General features: G+C 44.9%; 1 protein-coding gene, 1 non-coding gene and 1 pseudogene across 2 annotated transcripts in view; 2 read left to right on the top strand and 1 right to left on the bottom strand.

Annotated features, from left to right (window-relative positions):
• LOC124606562 overlaps positions 1-18,574 on the top strand; it is a 934,387-nt gene that overhangs the window by 411,224 nt on the left and 504,589 nt on the right. Inside the window, exon 4 of the mRNA XM_047138545.1 lies at positions 5,571-5,611. Within this exon, the coding sequence (XP_046994501.1) occupies positions 5,571-5,611 (41 nt within the window). The remainder of the gene's footprint in view (positions 1-5,570; positions 5,612-18,574) is intronic.
• Positions 8,097-8,171, bottom strand: Trnat-ugu. Its single transcript has one exon. It is a non-coding gene; the product is annotated as a tRNA-Thr (tRNA).
• On the top strand, positions 13,063-13,180 carry LOC124607638 (annotated as a pseudogene).

Raw genomic sequence — 18,574 nt, forward strand, 5'->3', positions numbered from 1 at the left:
TTAGACTTAAACACTTCGTCCAACGCTGTTCTAATTTGTTGATCCCTTCCGAATAATAGGAATTGTCCAAGTCTGCAAAATAGCTATTAGTTGCTGCAATCACATCCTCGTTTGAATAAAATCTTTATCCCGCCAGCTCTTTCTTCAAATTGGGGAACAAATAGTAGTCCGAGGGAGCCATGTCTGTAGAATGGGAGGAGGGGGGGGGGGGATGTGAAACGAATTGGAATGCTATTTCCATTAATTTTGCGACCACAACTGCTGAGGTGTGTGCTGGTGCATTGTCGTGATGGAAAAGGATTTTTTTTGCAGTCCAATAGCCGGCGTTTTTCTTGGAGCTCGGTTTTCAAACGGTCCAATAACGATTAATAATACGGATCTGTAATAGTTTTACCCTTTTCCAGATAGTCGATGAGGATTATCCCTTGCGAATCCCAAAAGACAGTCGCCATAACCTTTCCGGCCGAAGGAATGGTCTTGGCCTGTTTTGGTGCAGATTCTCCCGTGGTAACCCATTGTTTAGATTGTTCTTTGGTCTCAGGAGTATAGTAATGTATCCATGTTTCATCCACAGTGACGAAACGCCGCTTTAAGTCCTGCGGATTCTTCCTGAACAGCTGCAAACCATCCTTGCAACACTTCACACGATTCCGTTTTTGGTCGAGCGTGAGCAATCACGGAACCCATCTTGTAGATATCTTTCTCATGTCCAAATGTTTATGCAAAATATTATGTACCCGTTCATTCGAGATGCCCACAGCACTAGGAATCTCACGCACCTCAACTCTTCTGCCATCCATCACCATATCATGGATTTTATCAAAGATTTCTGGAGTCGTAACCTCCACAGGGCGTCCAGAACGTTCAGGATCACTTGTGCCCATATGGCCACTCCGAAAATTTTGAAACTACGTATAAACTTTTCTAATAGAAGGTGCAGAGTCACCGTAATGTTTATCAGGTTTCTCTTCAGCCTCCTGATGCGTTTTGCCTTTCATAAAGTAATGTTGAATCACCACACGAAATTCTTTTTCGTCCATTTTTTTAACAATCACTCGACTTCCTTGATTCACACGAATGCCGAACACAAAGAAATAGACCAATATGGCTGAAACTTGGTGTGCGTTCTTTCCAAAGATGCTACCAACTAAACATGACCTAGATATGCGCCGGTGGTGCCATCTCTCGGACTTTGCACGGACTTTTCAAACGCCCCTCGTACTTTAATGTTCATTCAATTGTTTCAGTTGATGGCATTGACACTTTGCTGACGGATCCACGAGTTTGTAGTTTACAGTGTATCAGAGAACAGTGCCAAACCACACAGGATGCGATGATTTGACACCTAGCGAGTACTGAAAAAACCGTTGGGATTGATGGTTAAAGTACAACATGGCAAAGAGAATTGTGTTATGAAAGTCAAACAGTTTCCTACCACTTGACTTGGAGTGTTTTTTCACACTTTCTTTCCCGCAGACGAGATGATACTATTAATCTTCTAGCACACATTTTTGTGCATTTCACAGTAGGTCTCCTGCCTGCTGGACGCCCCCACAAACAAAACAAGCAAGAAAGGAAGATTTGGGTATAACGTTCCGTCGGCAATGACGCCATCATGCCGAAGCAAAAGCTCAGATTAGGGAGGGTTAAAGGAAGGAAATTGGCCCTGTTTTTTCCACAGCAACCATCCCGGCATTTCGGACGGGGCTTCGAACCGCCGCCCTCCAGAATGTAGAGAATATCCTCGAGAATGTGACCGAGTCCGAACGAGCACTAGGTGTGTACCGCCTTGAGGTTCGCTACCCGCAGAGCTTATAACCCGGCTTTACCGCCTGCTCTAACTGCACTCGCTGTCTTACCGTACTAGTCTTAAATGCGGCTGTGATTTGCGCCGTTTCTGTACTACAGTTAGTTAGGAATGCCGTATGCAGCGGTATTATTTAACAGCGTGCAGATTTTCCCTCCCTACTCAGTTTCGTATGCACAGTGGACAAGTTTGCGTTTTTGGAGAAATGTTGATTCTGCTGATAAGATCTGTGAAAGATAACTCAGTCAGAATGGCGTACAAAAAACCACTCAACGCACTGATTACGTATAAAGTGCTCGCCATAACAAGAAGTACAGTTATTCTTATGAAATCGCTTTCGATGGATTTGCCAACTCAAGAGTGGAATTGACATCTTTCAAATAAACATAGACCTCAGGCGATATAGAGTACTCTGTCACTGTAAACCACATTCCGGCAAATAAGATAAAAGCAAAATAAAATTCTCGTTGTTGTGTCAATCAGCTACAAGAAAGGACAACGAGACTGGCACGAGCTATTTGCAGTCAAGTGAGATTTTTACTGAAAACTTACAAATCTCGACTTTCGAAGAAAGAAAGCTAATATTTCTCTAATGCCTATCTAAGAAATTTCAAGAATCGGTTTCTCAAAGGAAAATCCCCAAATATTTCCCAGCGACCTACACCACTTCAGAAGAGTCTATAAAGACTAGCACTTCAGAAAACAACCGCCTGCCACGCTCTTCACCATGTTTCGCGAGGGAGGCTGGGGCGGGAGGTGCGTTTAGATTTTCTACGGTTTCATTTGTGAATCTGTCTAATTGGTAGATGCCTTGCCCACACAAGTCTGCAGTTTTGAAGTTATTTAGAGTGTGATTGAACAGAAATACTGTGACTGCCAAACCTCTGTGTTTAATGAAATTATCATCGAAACTAGCAAAAATAACAATTTTTCGTAGCATCTGACGATGGTAAATGCTTGTCAACATTGAAGAATACTTGCATACCTAATAAATAACATGATCTGATTACTCTCTCTCTCTCTCTCTTCCTACCTGGGAAGCACACAGAAAATGATAAAATGATTACGAAAATTTTTAGTAACTTCTCAAGTAAACAAAATATTACTCGTCAATTCAGTTAAGTGTCTATACTGTGGCCATGCAATTATATTAAAACCTCCACCTCTGGTTTGTCGAACTGCAATGGTTTTCCTTGTTAATGTTCAGTCAAATGCGAAGCAGGATTGAATGAAACTTTAGAAAAGATTTGCAGAAACGTGAGACGTGGCTTGGGCTCCGCTGTGTAGCGTGAGTATTGGAGAGAGAGCGTTCGCCACCGAAGTTTTCCCTCCGCTACTGAGCTGCAAGTCTCTCCCCGGGGTTTTGCCTCGCCCGCAGCTGGCGCGCGCTTTCGTCACGCTCTCGTGCGCCCTCAAACAATTTCCGATTGAGCTTTTGATTCCCAGATCGAAAATTAATCCGACTCGGTCGACTGAAGCGTCAATAACGTAATCGCGTACCTCATTTACGTTTAAGCCCCCTGCCGCTCCTCGTATAAATGACACAAACTTCATTAATTTCGTAACCCTAACAGGGATAACTGGTGTGCCTCCGTCGGGACTACACATGACTCAACCGCTGTACAGCATTTAATTTGGTGTCTACTGTGAAAATTACTCAGCCGGAAGCTATCCATGTATCTCATGAAACAAATAAAAGTAATAAGGTTCTCGGAATGGAATAGAAAGAAACGACTTACCTCAGTGAAACGTTTTTATTTTTCATGATAACATCGATGCTGCGATGTTCCCAAGCCTTGATCTCATGTCGAAAATTAGGTTCCTCCAGACCTGCAAAATACCCGGCAACATCGGCCTTCAGATCTCTGGTTGAAGAAGATCTCCGTCCACCCTGAAAACTTATAGCATGGGAAGGAGATTAAAGTCTGTTGGAGTCCAGGCAAATAAGTGCGGATGCGACAACAATTCGTATCATAGTTGTATATTTTTGCATGATAACAACACTTGTGTGTGGACGCTCAGTACCTTGATGAAAGGCAACTTTCTTCCTTGCCAGGGTTGTCCCGTTTTTCGGTTGTTTTTTGCTGTAGTTGGCTCAGGAGGTTATCCTAGTATTGTCCTGTAATTGTTTGATCAGTGAGAAGAAAGTTTTTCAGCAGAGTCCCTCTAGAATCCCATAAAAATGACGTCATAACCGTTCCGACGTATTGCCTTTAGAGTCGCTGCACCCATCCAGCACATAATTTTCTCGTATACAGTTCTGCTAATGAAATGTGATGCGTCCGTTCAGATGACATCCCTACAGCTTCAGAGATTTCTTTCACTTTCAGTTGGCTGTCCTTCATGACCACCTTACGCACTTTTGCAATAATTTCTTGGATAGTGGCACATTTTCGCCGACCACTACACTGACCATCTAAGGTGTTCCGACCAAATTTAGCAAGGTGGTGGCTATAAAGCAGCAGAGTTCCCCAGTGTTTTGTGAAAATTGGCATGAATTTCCTTTGCTTTCATACCTTTCTTTATGAAGTACGTAGTCACTGCTCGAATTTCTATTTCTTTCCGTCTTATCAAATCCCTGTAGGGGAACAACAGCAGAGAGACGTCCGCACCACAGATCTGTAACCAGATCACTCTCACGTCATGTGTTTACCTACAAAATACACTGAAGCGCCCAAGAAACTTGTATATGCATGCGTATTCAAATACAGAGGTATGTAAACAGGCAGAAAACGGCGCTGCGGCCGGCAACGTCTATATAAGACAGCATGTGACTGGCGCGCTTGCTAGATCGGTTACTGCTGCTGCAATGGCAGATTATCAACATTTAAGTGAATTTGAACGTAGTGTTATAGTCTGCGCACGAGCGATGGGACACAGCACTCCGAGGTAGCGATGATGTGGGGGTTTTCCCGTACGACCATTTCACAAGTGTACCGTGAATATCAGGAATCTGGTAAAACATCAAATCTCAGACATCGCTGCGGTGGGAAGAAGATCCTGCAAGAACTGTAAAGAATCGTTTAACGTGACAGATGTGCAATCCTTCCGCACATTGCTCTACTTCATAAGGTCATAATTATCTATTATCTGCGAGTGTCAAAGTAAGCCCGCATCTCGTGGTCGTGCGGTAGCCTTCTCGCTTCCCACGCCCGGGTTCCCGGGTTCGATTCCCGGCGGGGTCAGGGATTTTCTCTACCTCGTGATGGCTGGGTGTTGTGTGATGTCCTTAGGTTAGTTAGGTTTAAGTAGTTGTAAGTTCTAGGGGACTGATGACCATAGATGTTAAGTCCCATAGTGCTCAGAGCCATTTGAGCCATTTTGTCAAAGTAAGATGCATGCAGCGTATGACCATAGCAGTATGCTGGATGCACCTTATGTTTCACACTCGCAGATTATGCGATGGTTACAATGTTGTGAAGAAGGAAACTGGTAAAGGAAATAAAATTTCTTCTTATGCAGTTGGCTGTACTCCAGTTTTCACTGAAACATATCTAAAAGCTTTTGCCTTTCTGGCCAGTGTAATATGCAGGGTACTATTATTGCCGTGGTTTTGTGTTTTCCTCCTATCTAACTTAATCGACAATGAAAAACTTTACTTGTAGTAAACGTAGCATATAATAACAATACGGGATTTCGGTATTATGGAGGACGGAGCGAAGAGGTATGCTGTTGCAGTGCTGGTGCGATAGATGTGCAACAGGTTTATGTCATAGATGCAAGGTCTCACGTAGAATCTGACGACAGTTTATTTGTGTTTCAGGTCGGATACAGGAGAGACAACTACCAGAGGACCAGCTGTCTGTGAGTAACTCCTACATACTTCAAAACTTAGTGTTAGTAGAGTACCGGTGATGTGCGCTCCGCGAGCTGACACAAAGCTCATCCCTAGGAGCCGGCATTCAACATGACTGATATACAGTGCTTGCCATGGGCTAAGCAATACCTTGCTCTGTGCCCTGTCTAGAACAGTTCTAAGTGGGTTTTATATGAATGCAATGATTATTTTTCTCCGGTATATCCGAGGCTTCAGTTTTAACAATACAGATTTTAAAGTTTCTTTCATGATGTAGGCAATTTACAGCCTTCATGCGAACGTTGTAGGCATAAATACACTACTGGCCATTAAAATTGCTACACCGCGAAGATGACGTGCTACAGGCGCGAAATTTAACCGACAGGAAGATGATGCTGTGATATGCAAATGATTAGCTTTTCAGAGCATTCACACAAGGTTGGCGCCGGTGGCGACACCTACAACGTGCTGAGAGGAGGAAAGTTTCCAACCGATTTCTCATACACAAACAGCAGTTGACCGGCGTTGCCTGGTGAAACGTTGTTGTGATGCCTCGTGTAAGGAGGAGAAATGCGTACCATCACGTTTCCGACTTTGATGAAGGACGGATTGTAGAGTATCGCGATTGCGATTTATCGTATTGCGACATTGCTGCTCGCGTTGGTCGAGATCCAACGACTGTTAGCAGAATATGGAATCGGTGGGTTCAGGAGTGTAATACAGAACGCCGTGCTGGATCCCAACGGCCTCGTATCACTAGCAGTCGAGATGACAGCCATCTTGTCCGCATGGCTGTAACGGATCGTGCAGCCACGTCTCGATCCCTGAGTCAACAGATGGGGACGTTTGCAAGACAACAACCATCTGCACGAACAGTTCGACGACGCTTGCAGCAGCATGGACCATCAGTTCGGACACCATGGCTGCGGTTACTCTTGACGCTGGATCACAGACAGGAGCGCCTGCGATAGTGTACTCAACGACGAACCTGGGTGCACGAATGGCAAAACGTCAGTTTTTCGGATGGATGCAGGTTCTGTTTACAGCATAATGATGGTCGCATCCGTGTTTGGCGACATTGCGGTGAACGCACATTGGAAGCGTGTATTCGTCATCGCCATACTGGCGTATTACCCGGCGTGATTGTATGGGGTGCCATTGGTTACACGTCTCAGTCACCTCTTGTTGGCATTGGCGGCACTTTGAACAGTGGAGGTTACATTTCAGATGTGTTAAGACCCGTGGCTCTACCCTTCATTCGATCCCTGCGAAACCCTACATTTCAGGAGGATAATGCACGACCGCATGTTTCAAGTCCTGTAGGGGCCTTTCTGGATATAGGAAATGTTGGACTGCTGCCCTGATCAGCATATTCTCCAGATCTCTCACCAATTGAAAACGTCTGGTCAATGGTGGCCGAGCAACTGGCTCGTCACGATACGCCAGGATCCCCGTCTCTGGAAGGGACGCGTTAGTGTTCTCGGCTGTACGGGCGTTTTATAAATACACTCTAAGGATTGCAGCCCTTGTTCAAGCTGTTATTCGGCTTGGCATTGTTGATAGAGTTGTTGGATTCCTCCTGAGCGATATCGTGCCAAATTCTGTCCAACTGTCGCGTTAGATCATCAGAATCCCGGAATCCCGAGCTGGTTGGAGGAAGCTGCCCATAATGCTTCAAACGGTCTCTAGTTGGGAAGAGATCCAATGACCTTCAGGGCCAAGGTAGGGTTTGGCAAGCACGAAGACAAGCAGTAGAAACTCTCGCCTTGTGCTGGCGGGCATTATCTTGCTGAAATGTAAGCCTCGGACGGCTTGCCACGAAGAACAACAAAGCGGGATGTACGAGAATACCGTCGACGTATGGCTGTGCTGTAAGGGTTCAGCGAATGACTTCTGGTTGTCAGGCCGTATGGCGGGCAGAAGTCAGGATGGTATCCCACCGCTGTGCGTGTCGTCTCCAGAGACGTCGTCGGCCTGTAATCTCATTGGCTGGAGTGGAAATGTCTTCAGTGACGAGTCCCGCAAATCTGGGAGTGTGTTATAATGTACCAAGTACGATGTTCCGTCGTTTGGAGACGAGTGCTAACGCTGTAGTGATTAGAATAAGTTTTATTTTCCGAACAATCACAACTAAGTTATCTGACGACCAGTTCAGACCGTCCCCAGATCCAAATTCCGCCATCTTCGTACTCTGTGTCGCCGCTAGTCAGTTATAATTACTCCAGTCTGTTCGCCCATCCATTTGTTCGTTCTCCTGTTTCCCATTGCAAATCTCACCACAAGTCTCTCCATTGCCTGATGAGCTATCCACGCTTTTAAACTGTTTTTCGCATTAAATGTTTGGGTCTCAACTGCCGTAACTCCCAACTCACTGATTGTAAATATATGAAGATCGGTGACCATGCAGCTCGTTAGAATGAAATTACAATGAAATGAAGATCCTTAGCTGCATACAGCCGTTGATATAAGTCAACGGGGACAGCTGAAAATGTGTGCCCCGACCGGGACTCGAGCCCGGGATCTCCTGCTTACAAGGCAGACGCTCTATCCATCTGAGCCACCGAGGGCACAGAACATAGTGCGACTGCAGGGACTTATCTCTGGCACGCCTCCCGTGAGAACCACATTAAAATGGTTCAGATGGCTCTTGAGCACTATGGGACTTAACATCTGAGGTCATCAGTCCCCTAGAACTTTAAACTACTTAAACCTAACTAATCTAAGGAAGTCACACACATCCATGCCCGAGGCAGGATTCGAAACTGCGACCGTAGCAGTCGCGCGGTTCCGGACTGAAGCGCCTAGAACCGCTCGGCCACCGCGGCCGGCGACCCACATTCGCAGCTTATTGTCTCGCACTATATTCATAGTGCCCCTGCCCATCATACTCATTACTCGCGGCTTTACTGCCGATTCCTGTTAGAGTTCGGGCACTGTTTGTGCATCCGCACAGAAGAAGATGGTCAAATGGCCGGTGAGCCTTATATATATGAAGATGTTATCTGTTCTTTCGGACATGTCCGCTAGTCAGTCATAATTACTGCACTCTGTTCGCCCATCCATTTGTTCGTTCTCCTGTTTCCCATTGTAAATCTCACCACGAATCTCTCCATTGCCTGATGAGCTATCCACGCTTTTAAACGGTTTTTCGCATTAAATGTTTAGGTCTTAACTGCCGTAACTTCCAACTTACTGAATGTAAGTTTCATATACATTGGAAGACTGGTTTCGGACGCGTAAAATCTAATCAATAAGTTTTATGCGTACCGTACCTCTCTTCCGCAAAATAACTAAACAATTGTGGGTTTATATCCTATTTACCTTACTAACGCGTAAGAGGTCATTTTAACTCTTCTGTTTATTACTTCTCGTGTCCTTCCAGTCGTATTCATCAGATGCCCTTAACACAAAAACTCATGAAGTGGTTCTATGTTTCGTTGTTAATTAGGACTATTTCTTGATCGATATTTTGATTATACACTGACGGGAAAAAATTGCAACGCCAAAAAATAATTACAGTAGAGTAATGAAATTTAGGGAATTGTTCAAATGGCTCTGAGCACTATGGGACTTAACATCTATGGTCATCGGTCCCCTAGAACTTAGAACTACTTAAACCTAACTAACCTAAGAACATCACACAACACCCAGTCATCACGAGGCAGAGAAAATCCCTGACCCCGCCGGGAATCGAACGCGGGAACGCGGGCGCGGGAAGCGAGAACGCTACCGCACGACCACGAGCTGCGGACAATTTAGGGAATTCATTTGTCTAAGTAACATATTTAAGTGATTAATATTCTAATATCACAAGTTGATGAAAACTCAAGATAAGCCAGTGCGAATGTGAAATGCTGGTACATTAATAACCGGCGTAACTGCCAGAATGTTGCGTGCAAGCAAGCAAACGCACATGCATTGTGTTGCAGCGGTGTCGGATGTGAGTTTGTGGGATGGAGTTGCATGCCTGTTGCACTTGGTCGGTCAATACACGGGCGGTTAACGTTGGTTGTGGATAATGCTGCAGTTGTCGTCCAATGGTGTCTCATACGTGCTCGATTGCACACAGATACGATGATCGGTCAGGCCAAATCAACATGTCGACAGTCTGTAGAGCATGTTGAGTTACAACAGCGGTATGTGGACGAGCGTTATCCTGCTGGAAAACACCTCGAGTACTGTTCATCAATGGCAACACAACATGTCGAAACATCATATTGATGTACAAATTTGCAGTCAGGGCGCGTGGGGTAACCACGAGAGCGCTCCAGCTGTTATACGAAATCGCAGGTGTAGGTCCGGTGTGTCTGCACGCTGAGAGGTTGGTGTAGGCCCTCAACTGGGCTTCTTCTAACCGATACACGACCATCACTGGCACCAAGGGCAGAACCAGCTTTCATCAGAAAACAAAAAATAAAAAATAAGAAAAGGCTCTGAGCACTATGGGACTTTATACGTGAGGTCATCAGTCCCATAGAACCTATAACTACTTAAATCTAACTAACCTAGGGGCATCACACACATCCATGCCCGAGGCAGGATTCGAACCTGCGATCGTAGCAGCCGCGTGGTTCCGGACTGAAGCGCCTAGAACCGGTCGGCCACATCGACCGGCATCAGAAAACACAGTAGACGCCACCGCGGCCTGCGACGAGCTCTCTTTTGACACCACTGAAGTCGCAAATGGCGGTGGTTTGGCGTCTTTGGAATGCACGCTGCAGGGCATCTGGCTCGGAGCTCCCCTACCATCGCCACTCTTATGCGACTGGCGCGCAATTTGAACAGACATTATCGTTCAGATGTAGAAACACGCCTACCGACTTTCGTTTATATCTCACAACTCCGTCTTGGCGTATCGATCTTGTTCCGTCAGTGTATGTTATTTTAGTCGTAATTATGGGCTTTCAGATTTTTACCTGCAACAGAGGGAAACAGCACAATGCCACCTTGCAAAATGAATACGCTACACACACGACTCGATGTTTGGTTTAAGCTGATGGTAGTTCCATAGGATGTTGAGAGTTAGGTGAACTTGTATAACAAATGCGGAGATTCTCTGCAGAATCGGTGAAGAAAGGAATACAAGGAAAAGATTGTCAGGAAGAAGGAACAGGATGATAGGACATAAAACGGTAGGGAGTAACTTCCATGATACTAGAGGGAGCTGGAGAGGATAAAACGCTAGGGGAGACAGAAATTGGAATAGATCCAACAAATGATTCTGGTCGTTGGGTGTATGTTGTACTCAGAGATGAACGCAGGCGTGGTGGGTCGCATCAACTGAGTGCGAAAAAAGCTGTACAAAGAGTGGGTTTTAAACGGCATCTGCACCTGATACGTCTATTATTATTGCAAGAGCGCTCCCCTATTATGGACCAGAGTGCCGTCTTCCCAGACAAAAGAGAGCCTGGTTTATGATGAGGACATCAGATGACGTCTGTGACCTATTCCTTCGACGATCCAGACAGATGGCTGTTTCAGAGACGCTGTCGAAGTACCGTTATTACTAAGGTAAATCGCCTCTCTGAAGCGCTCGTAATATTTTGATAGGGGTTGCTTACAGCTGCATGCAGGAAACGTGCTGTCTGTCCCCGTACACATTAACATTTACTGAGGTTATGAATTAGCATGAACTGTTCCCTTGTTGTCGTCAACAGTCAGATAAACACATCTTTCTGTTCATGACAGTAGCAATATATTAAGAATATTACGATCTTTTTCATCCTAATAATTCTTCTTCTTTCTCTTTGTGCCTCTGTTCTGCATCGGCGAGGGGTTGGCCTGGCTATTAACGGATTTGGTATTGCTAGTATGTTGGTTGGCCGGAAGATCTTCCTGTCGCCACCCCGTTAACCCCGGGACGGAATTTGTCTACCCCAGCTGCGTTTATTGTTATTCTTGGGAAATCGAGTGAAATGTTTGTGAATCGCGTAACTGAGAGGAGACTTGGGTACGAGGCCGATATTCACCTGTTGGGACGTAGGATGTGGGGAGACCGCCTAGAAACCACGTCCAGGCTGGCCGACACACCGACTCCCCAAGGTAATCCGGGGCCGCCACATCTCCCTCAGCCTCCCGGAACCGACGCTTTAACACGCATGTCTGTCCGGGTTGGTCTTTTTTAGATTAATACAATAACAACAACAGTAGTTAGTATGAGAATTATAGTAAAAAAACGTGTAAAATGTATAAAACGGAAAAATTAAAATTAAAAAATGATAACAAAATATTATGTATACAGGGTGTTACAAAAAGGTGCAGCCAAACTTTCAGGAAACATTCCTCACACACAAAGAAAGTATGTCATGTGGACATGTGTCCGAAAACGCTTACTTTCCATGTTAGAGCTCATTTTATTACTTCTCTTCAAATCACAGTAATCATGGAATGGAAAGACACAGTAACAGAACGTTCCAGCGTGAATTCAAACACTTTGTTACAGGAAATGTTCAAAATGTCCTCCGTTAGCGAGGATACATGCATCCACCCTCCGTCACATGGAATCCCTGATGCGCTGATGCAGCCCTGGAGAATGACGTATTGTATCACAGCCGTCCACAATACGAGCACGAAGAGTCTCTACATTTGGTACCGGGGTTGCGTAGACAAGAGCTTTCAAATGCCCCCATAAATGAAAGTCAAGAGGGTTGAGGTCACGAGAGCGTGGAGGCCATGGAATTGGTCCGCCTCTACCAATCCATCGTTCACCAAATTTGTTGTTGAGAAGCGTACGAACACTTCGACCAAATCATGATAACGTGCTCCATTGAGCGTACATACTGACGAAACTAAAATGAGCTCTAACATGGAAATTAAGCGTTTCCGGACACATGTCCACATAACATCTTTTCTTTATTTGTGTGTGAGGAATGTTTCCTGAAAGTTTGGCTGTACCTTTTTGTAACACCCTGCATAAAAGCATTCTTCAGCTTCCGATGCAATTCTTACGTTTAACTCTACTGCCATCGAGTTCTTTGCCTGTCTCGGTAAACCTCGTGTGATTACATATTGTTTGGCGTTCGCCGTATACCACATTTTGAAATTTCTGTTTTCCAAATGAAGCCCAATAGCCTTGTAGTAACTGGCGCCGCCTCGTGCCAGTGGTTTGATTTCTGGCTACGCAGTGTGAACGCAGATTTCGAAGTAAACAGAATTTATTGTGTATTAACTATGTCTACTCGCAATAAGAAGAAACAGAAAACCAGTTGTACTTCTGTACTGGCGAACAATAATACAAGATCAACCAGGAGAATCGAAACAGTCTTAAATATATGTGTTCAGTATAATAGTAATAATGGTTCCATTTAACACGCAGGACCTAGGCAGGAAACCGAAATGGCCTGAAAATGTGACTAAGGTATCCTCCGAAGCTCTTGACGCTCCAGCCATCTGCATTCCTTTGAGTGGATCCTTTCAAGGATGCTATGAGGGATTTACTGGTGGTCTTATTTAGAGTAGTGCCAACGGCCTTGCCGCAGTTGTAACACCGGTTCCCGTCAGATCACCGGAGTTAAGCGCTGTCGGGGTGGGCTAGCACTTGGATGGGTGACCATCCGGTCTGCCGAGCGCTGTTGGCAAGCGGGGTGCACTCAGCTCTTGTGAGGCAAGCTGAGGAGCTACTTGATTGTGACGTAGCGGCTCCGGTCGCGGAAACTGACATACGGCCGGCAGAGCGGTGTGCTGACCACATGCCTCTCCATATCCGCATCCAGTGAAGGCTGTGGGCTGCACAGGAATCAGGTTCTGTTAATGCAAAGCGATGGTCCACATCTACAGTACTGTCACTGTTTAGAGACCACTATAATACTGTACCGACCTCACAACATAAGAATTGCCCGATTGTGTTTTGCCGATGTTATGCACATGGCGAGGGTACCGTTCGTGTCCCGTTATGCCTCTACTTCGGTTCGTATGAAGCAGTTCCTCTCTTTCATGGATGTCTGGAAACAGTTCATAAACACGACGGCCGGTGTGCTTGTTGTCCCAGTCCCTTCGCCACGTACAGGAAAGTAAAGTTCATTATTTGTTTGGAAGTAATCTGTCTCATCGTAACAGTTTCCCTTTCCGCAAACAACAGTATGTGAGGCGATTACATCGGCAGGACACATTCCGAAAATTACTAACATCTATCTTTTTTCATCTAAGTGTAATCCCAAAAACCTACACACCAGAGTCCTGTGAAAGAAAATTCCTCTTTATTTGATAGTAGGATAGTTAGTAAAAAGGTTGTGTTGTGAATAATTATTGTGTTTGTTGTTCACACATTGGAGACAGAGCACTCGCTACTTTTATGCACAGCTGTCGCCTCGAGTCTTCTGAGACATACGCAGACGTTAGAGACGTAATACAAAATCGAGTTGGGGAATGATGGGTGCATGCAGAGGGGTGGGGGGGGGGGGGCGAGAAATCGGCCGTGCTTTTTCGAGGGAATCATCCCCGCATTCGCCTTAACCCACATACGGAAATCAAGGCAAACCTATATCTGGATGGATCAACGGGGATTTGAACCGAGTCCAGTGCCTTAATCAGTGCGTCATGTCGCTCGGTGAACTTGGACCAGAAGCTCATCTATTTATGCAGCGACACCGCTAACATTATCCTCCCAGTCCAGCCCGGTTAGAAGCAGCTACGTAGTTAAATCACAGATTGTTGGCCACGTTGTGGTAATACGTTTGATTACATTTAGCTATAAAACGTACCACTCAACAGTTGGTTCTCTATAGTAGTGTACCAGACTATGGCGAAGGAACTTGGGGATATCTTATATAGCCCAGCTAACATCGCAGGCCACCAGAGCTAATCAGGCTCCTGCGACGTCAACCGTGAAATAAATAGCAACTGCATGTTTCCTAGGGATGCGGCCAACCACGTGTACGAGGGCGTTTGAAAAGTCCGGGCAAAGTCCGAAAGATGGCACCACCGGCACGTATCGAGGTCATGTTTAGTTAGTAGCATCTTTGGAAAGAACGCACACAAACTTTGAGCCATATTGGTCTATTTATTTGTGTTTGGAATTCGTGTGAATCAAGGAAATCGAGTGACTGTCAAAAAATAAACAAAAAAAATTTCGTGTGGTGATTAAACATTACTTTATGAAAGGCAAAACCCCCTAGGGTACTAAAGAGAAGCTTGATGAACATTGCGATGACTCTGCACCTTCGATTAGAACAATTTATAAGTGGTTTCAAAATTTTCGGAGTGGCCATATGGACACAAGTGATGCTGAACGTGCTGTGGAGGTTACGACTCCAGAAATCACTGATAAAATCCATGATATGGTGATGGATGACGGAAGAGTTAAGGTGCGTGATATTGCTAGTGACGTGGGCATCTCGAATGAACGGGTAAATAATATTTTGCATAAACATTTGGACATGAGAAAGCTATCCGCAAGATGGGTTCCGCGATTGCTCTCGCTTGGCCAAAAGCGGAATCGTGTGAAGTGTTGCAAGGATGGTTTGCAGCTGTTCAGGAAGGATCCGCATGACTTCAAGCGTCGTTTTGTCACTTTTCCATCACGACAATGCACCGGCTTACACCTCAGTAGTTGTGGTCACAGAGTTAATGGAAATAAGATTCCAACTCGTTTCACATCCCCCCTATTCTCCAGACTTGGCTCCCTTGGACTACTATTTGTAGAAGAAACGGCTGGCGGGACAAAGATTTTATTTAAACGAGGAGTTGATTGCAGCAAATGGTTCAAATGGCTCTGAGCACTATGCGACTTAACTTCTGAGGTCATCAGTCGCCTAGAACTTAGAACTAATTAAACCTAACTAACCTAAGGACATCATACACATCCATGCCCGAGGCAGGAGTCGAACCTGCGACCGTAGCGGTCGCTCGGCTCCAGACTGTAGCGCCCAGAACCGCACGGCCACTCCGGCCGGCCTGATTGAGCCATATGGGTCTATTTATTTGTGTTTGGCATTAGTGTGAATCAAGGAAATCGAGTGATTGTCAAAAAATAAACAAAAAAAATTTCGTGTGGTGAATAAACATTACTTTATGAAAGGCAAAACCCCCTAAGGTACTTAAGAGAAGCTTGATAAACATTACGGTGACTCTGCACCTTCGATTAGAACAATTTATAAGTGGTTTCAAAATTTTCGGAGTGGCCATATGGGCACAAGTGATGCTGAACGTGCTGTGGGGGTTACGACTCCAGAAATCACAGATAAAATCCATGATATGGTGATGTATGACGGAAGAGTTAAGGTGCGTGATATTGCTAGTGATGTGGCAACTAACAGCTATTTTGCAGACTTGGACAATTCCTATTATCTAAGGGATCAATAAATTAGAACAGCGTTGGACGAAGTGTATAAGTCTAAAACGAGACTAGGTCGAAAAATAAAAAAAGGTTTACCCCGAACACATAAGTAGTTTTTATTTTTGCACAGACTTTTCAAACGCCCCTCGTATAACCGTATTCATTGCACCTTCGACAGGTTTCCGCTTCCTGAAGCGAAAGTGTGTGGCGTGCTGTAGGTGGCCCAGCAGCCGCAGCAGAGGTGTTGTGGGCTGGACCTTGGGGCCGCCTCGTGACGTCACAGTGTAGGCGCTGCCAAGGCCGCGACCGCGGCCGCCACACCGCAGCACGCCTCCGTGGCAAACGCTCAGGTCCTACCTGCCGATGCGTCGCTCGTTTACGGCGACGATTGTAACTCAGGGGCAGCGCCACTCGTACCGGGTAATCTTACGGTCCACTATGCACGTCCCGCACAGGCAGAAGAAAGAGGTGGTCTTCTGCTAGGTCCCTGGACACACGGGAATCGACGGGCATGAGAAGCTCGACAAAGCAGCGAAAGCAGTCTGCAAGAAAAGTACCACAGTTCACTTTAGTGCCTTCGCATAAGCTATCGTGTCGTGGATGACTAAGGGAGTGTTGGCTAATTGGATAAGCTGTGGAAGTGGCCCACAACAAGTTTGCCGTCGGCCAAACCAATTATTCGACCGTGGCGCACTGCCTTTCGAACTCAAAGAAGGAACGAGGTGATCCTCACTCACCTCCGTATCGGACACTGCCCAATGATACATGCTTACCTCTTGTACCATAAACATTTGCCTGAGTGCAGTGTTCGTCCCATCACATTCAAGCTGCGACATGTTTTAGTATCGTGCGTTATGTATTTCGATAGGAGGGAAGTCTTTTGTTTACGCAGGAACTTACCCTCAGTTTTACGTGATGAAGAGACGATAGCAAGAACATTGACATTTTGCGTGGCGTGAGGACTCCTTCGCAGTTTAACTGGACGAAGGTTTTAATGTGTTTTTGGGTGTTTGGCACGTTCTGTTAGTTCTGAGATCAACCAGCCCCTTTAATGCTGTCCACTGTTTTATTAATACTATTGACGTATGACAACGGTATGAATAGGTAAAAATTATGTATGTTGAGTTCCATCTTTTGCGACTGTGATAAAGTCTAAGACCAAACGCGTTTTGCTTTATTTTGAAGCATCTTCAGTGGTCAGTCAAACAGTGTAATTTTTCTTACATTTTTGGGTTGCTAGGATAATACTTTAACTTACTACTATAAACAGTATTAATTATTAACGTTACGGTTTCTTGTTTCTTACGCCATTCTTCATGTCCTTCTTCACATGTGTGTTCTACTTTAGCTCACGCCGTAATCACTAACACTAAATAAAATTCACGCACGTTTTTGTACTGTGAAGAACCACTGCCATCTCGCCATTTTTTGTATTTTGTTGTGATGTGCGCAAAGCTTTCGTCTTTTGTTTAATTTCGGTGGTAGCGAGAGCGGCTGCTATTTCTCTCTCTCTCTCTCTCTCTCTCTCTCTGTGTGTGTGTGTGTGTGTGTGTGTGTGTGTGTGTGTGTGTGTGTGTATTTATTTACTGTTTTTTAAATTTTATTGTTATTGCTATTTTAATTTGTTTGTATACGTGTGTGTGTGCGTGTGTGTGTGTGCGCGCGTTTATTTATTTACTGTTTTTTAAATTTTCTAATTATTACTATTTTAATTTGTTTGTATATTTATGTATGCGTATGTGTGCGTTTCCTATGGTATAAGAAACAAAAAACTGTGAGTAACAGTAATAAGTAAATTAAAGTGCGAGAACTGTTCATGATCCTAGAAAACCAAAATTGTAAGAAAAACTGTGTTGTTACAGTGCCACTGAAGGTGATTTTAAAGTAAAGCGAGACGCACTTGGTGTTGATTACACTTCTTAATGTCGCAAAAGACGATATTTAACCTATATAAATTGTATAATTGTGACTGCGGAAAAAGAGGCCGAGAAACAAAGACGACGAAAACATGTGTATGGATAGACATAGTGGGGATTGTATCTGAAATTTTTTTGTATAACAGTGGCTGTAGTTACGAGGTCTGTTTATCATTGTTGTATGTCTGTTAAATGCTGTTCAGTGTTGTATTGAGTAGAACTGTGTCGCAGAGTTTGCGAATTTCGAGATGGCACAGTTAGAGGAGCAATGCGTGTGCATTAAATTTCGCGTGAAACTCAAGAAAACCTTTTCAGAGACACGTCAGATGGTGCAGTAAGCGTACGGTGATGAGTGCTTAAGCCGTACTCGGTGTTACAAATGGTTCACACGGTTTAAAAATATCAGGACGGAAGTTTAAGATGACCTTTGTTCAGAACGCCCTTCGACGTCTACCAACAACGCTCATGTCAGGAACATCAACAAAATTGTGCGTGCCAATCGAAGACTGACTGTGCGAGAGATTCCAGAAGAATGTAACATTTAAGTCGGATCATGTCATGAAATCCTCGCACAGCATCTTGGAATGCATTTTCTTGCCGCCAAGTTCGTCCCACGGCTCATGAGTCAAGCAAGACCAGAAAGACCTCCGCTGCAATCTGTCAAGAGATTTTGGATCGCGCAGATGAGAACGGGATGTTCCTTAAGAGAACAATAACTGGTGATGAACCGTGGGTCTACAATTATGATGCATCTTCACAGTGGGTGGGGAAATGTTCTCCAA

The sequence above is a fragment of the Schistocerca americana genome, chromosome 3, assembly GCF_021461395.2.
Source record: "Schistocerca americana isolate TAMUIC-IGC-003095 chromosome 3, iqSchAmer2.1, whole genome shotgun sequence".
In the NCBI taxonomy this organism is placed as follows: Eukaryota; Metazoa; Arthropoda; class Insecta; order Orthoptera; family Acrididae; genus Schistocerca; species Schistocerca americana.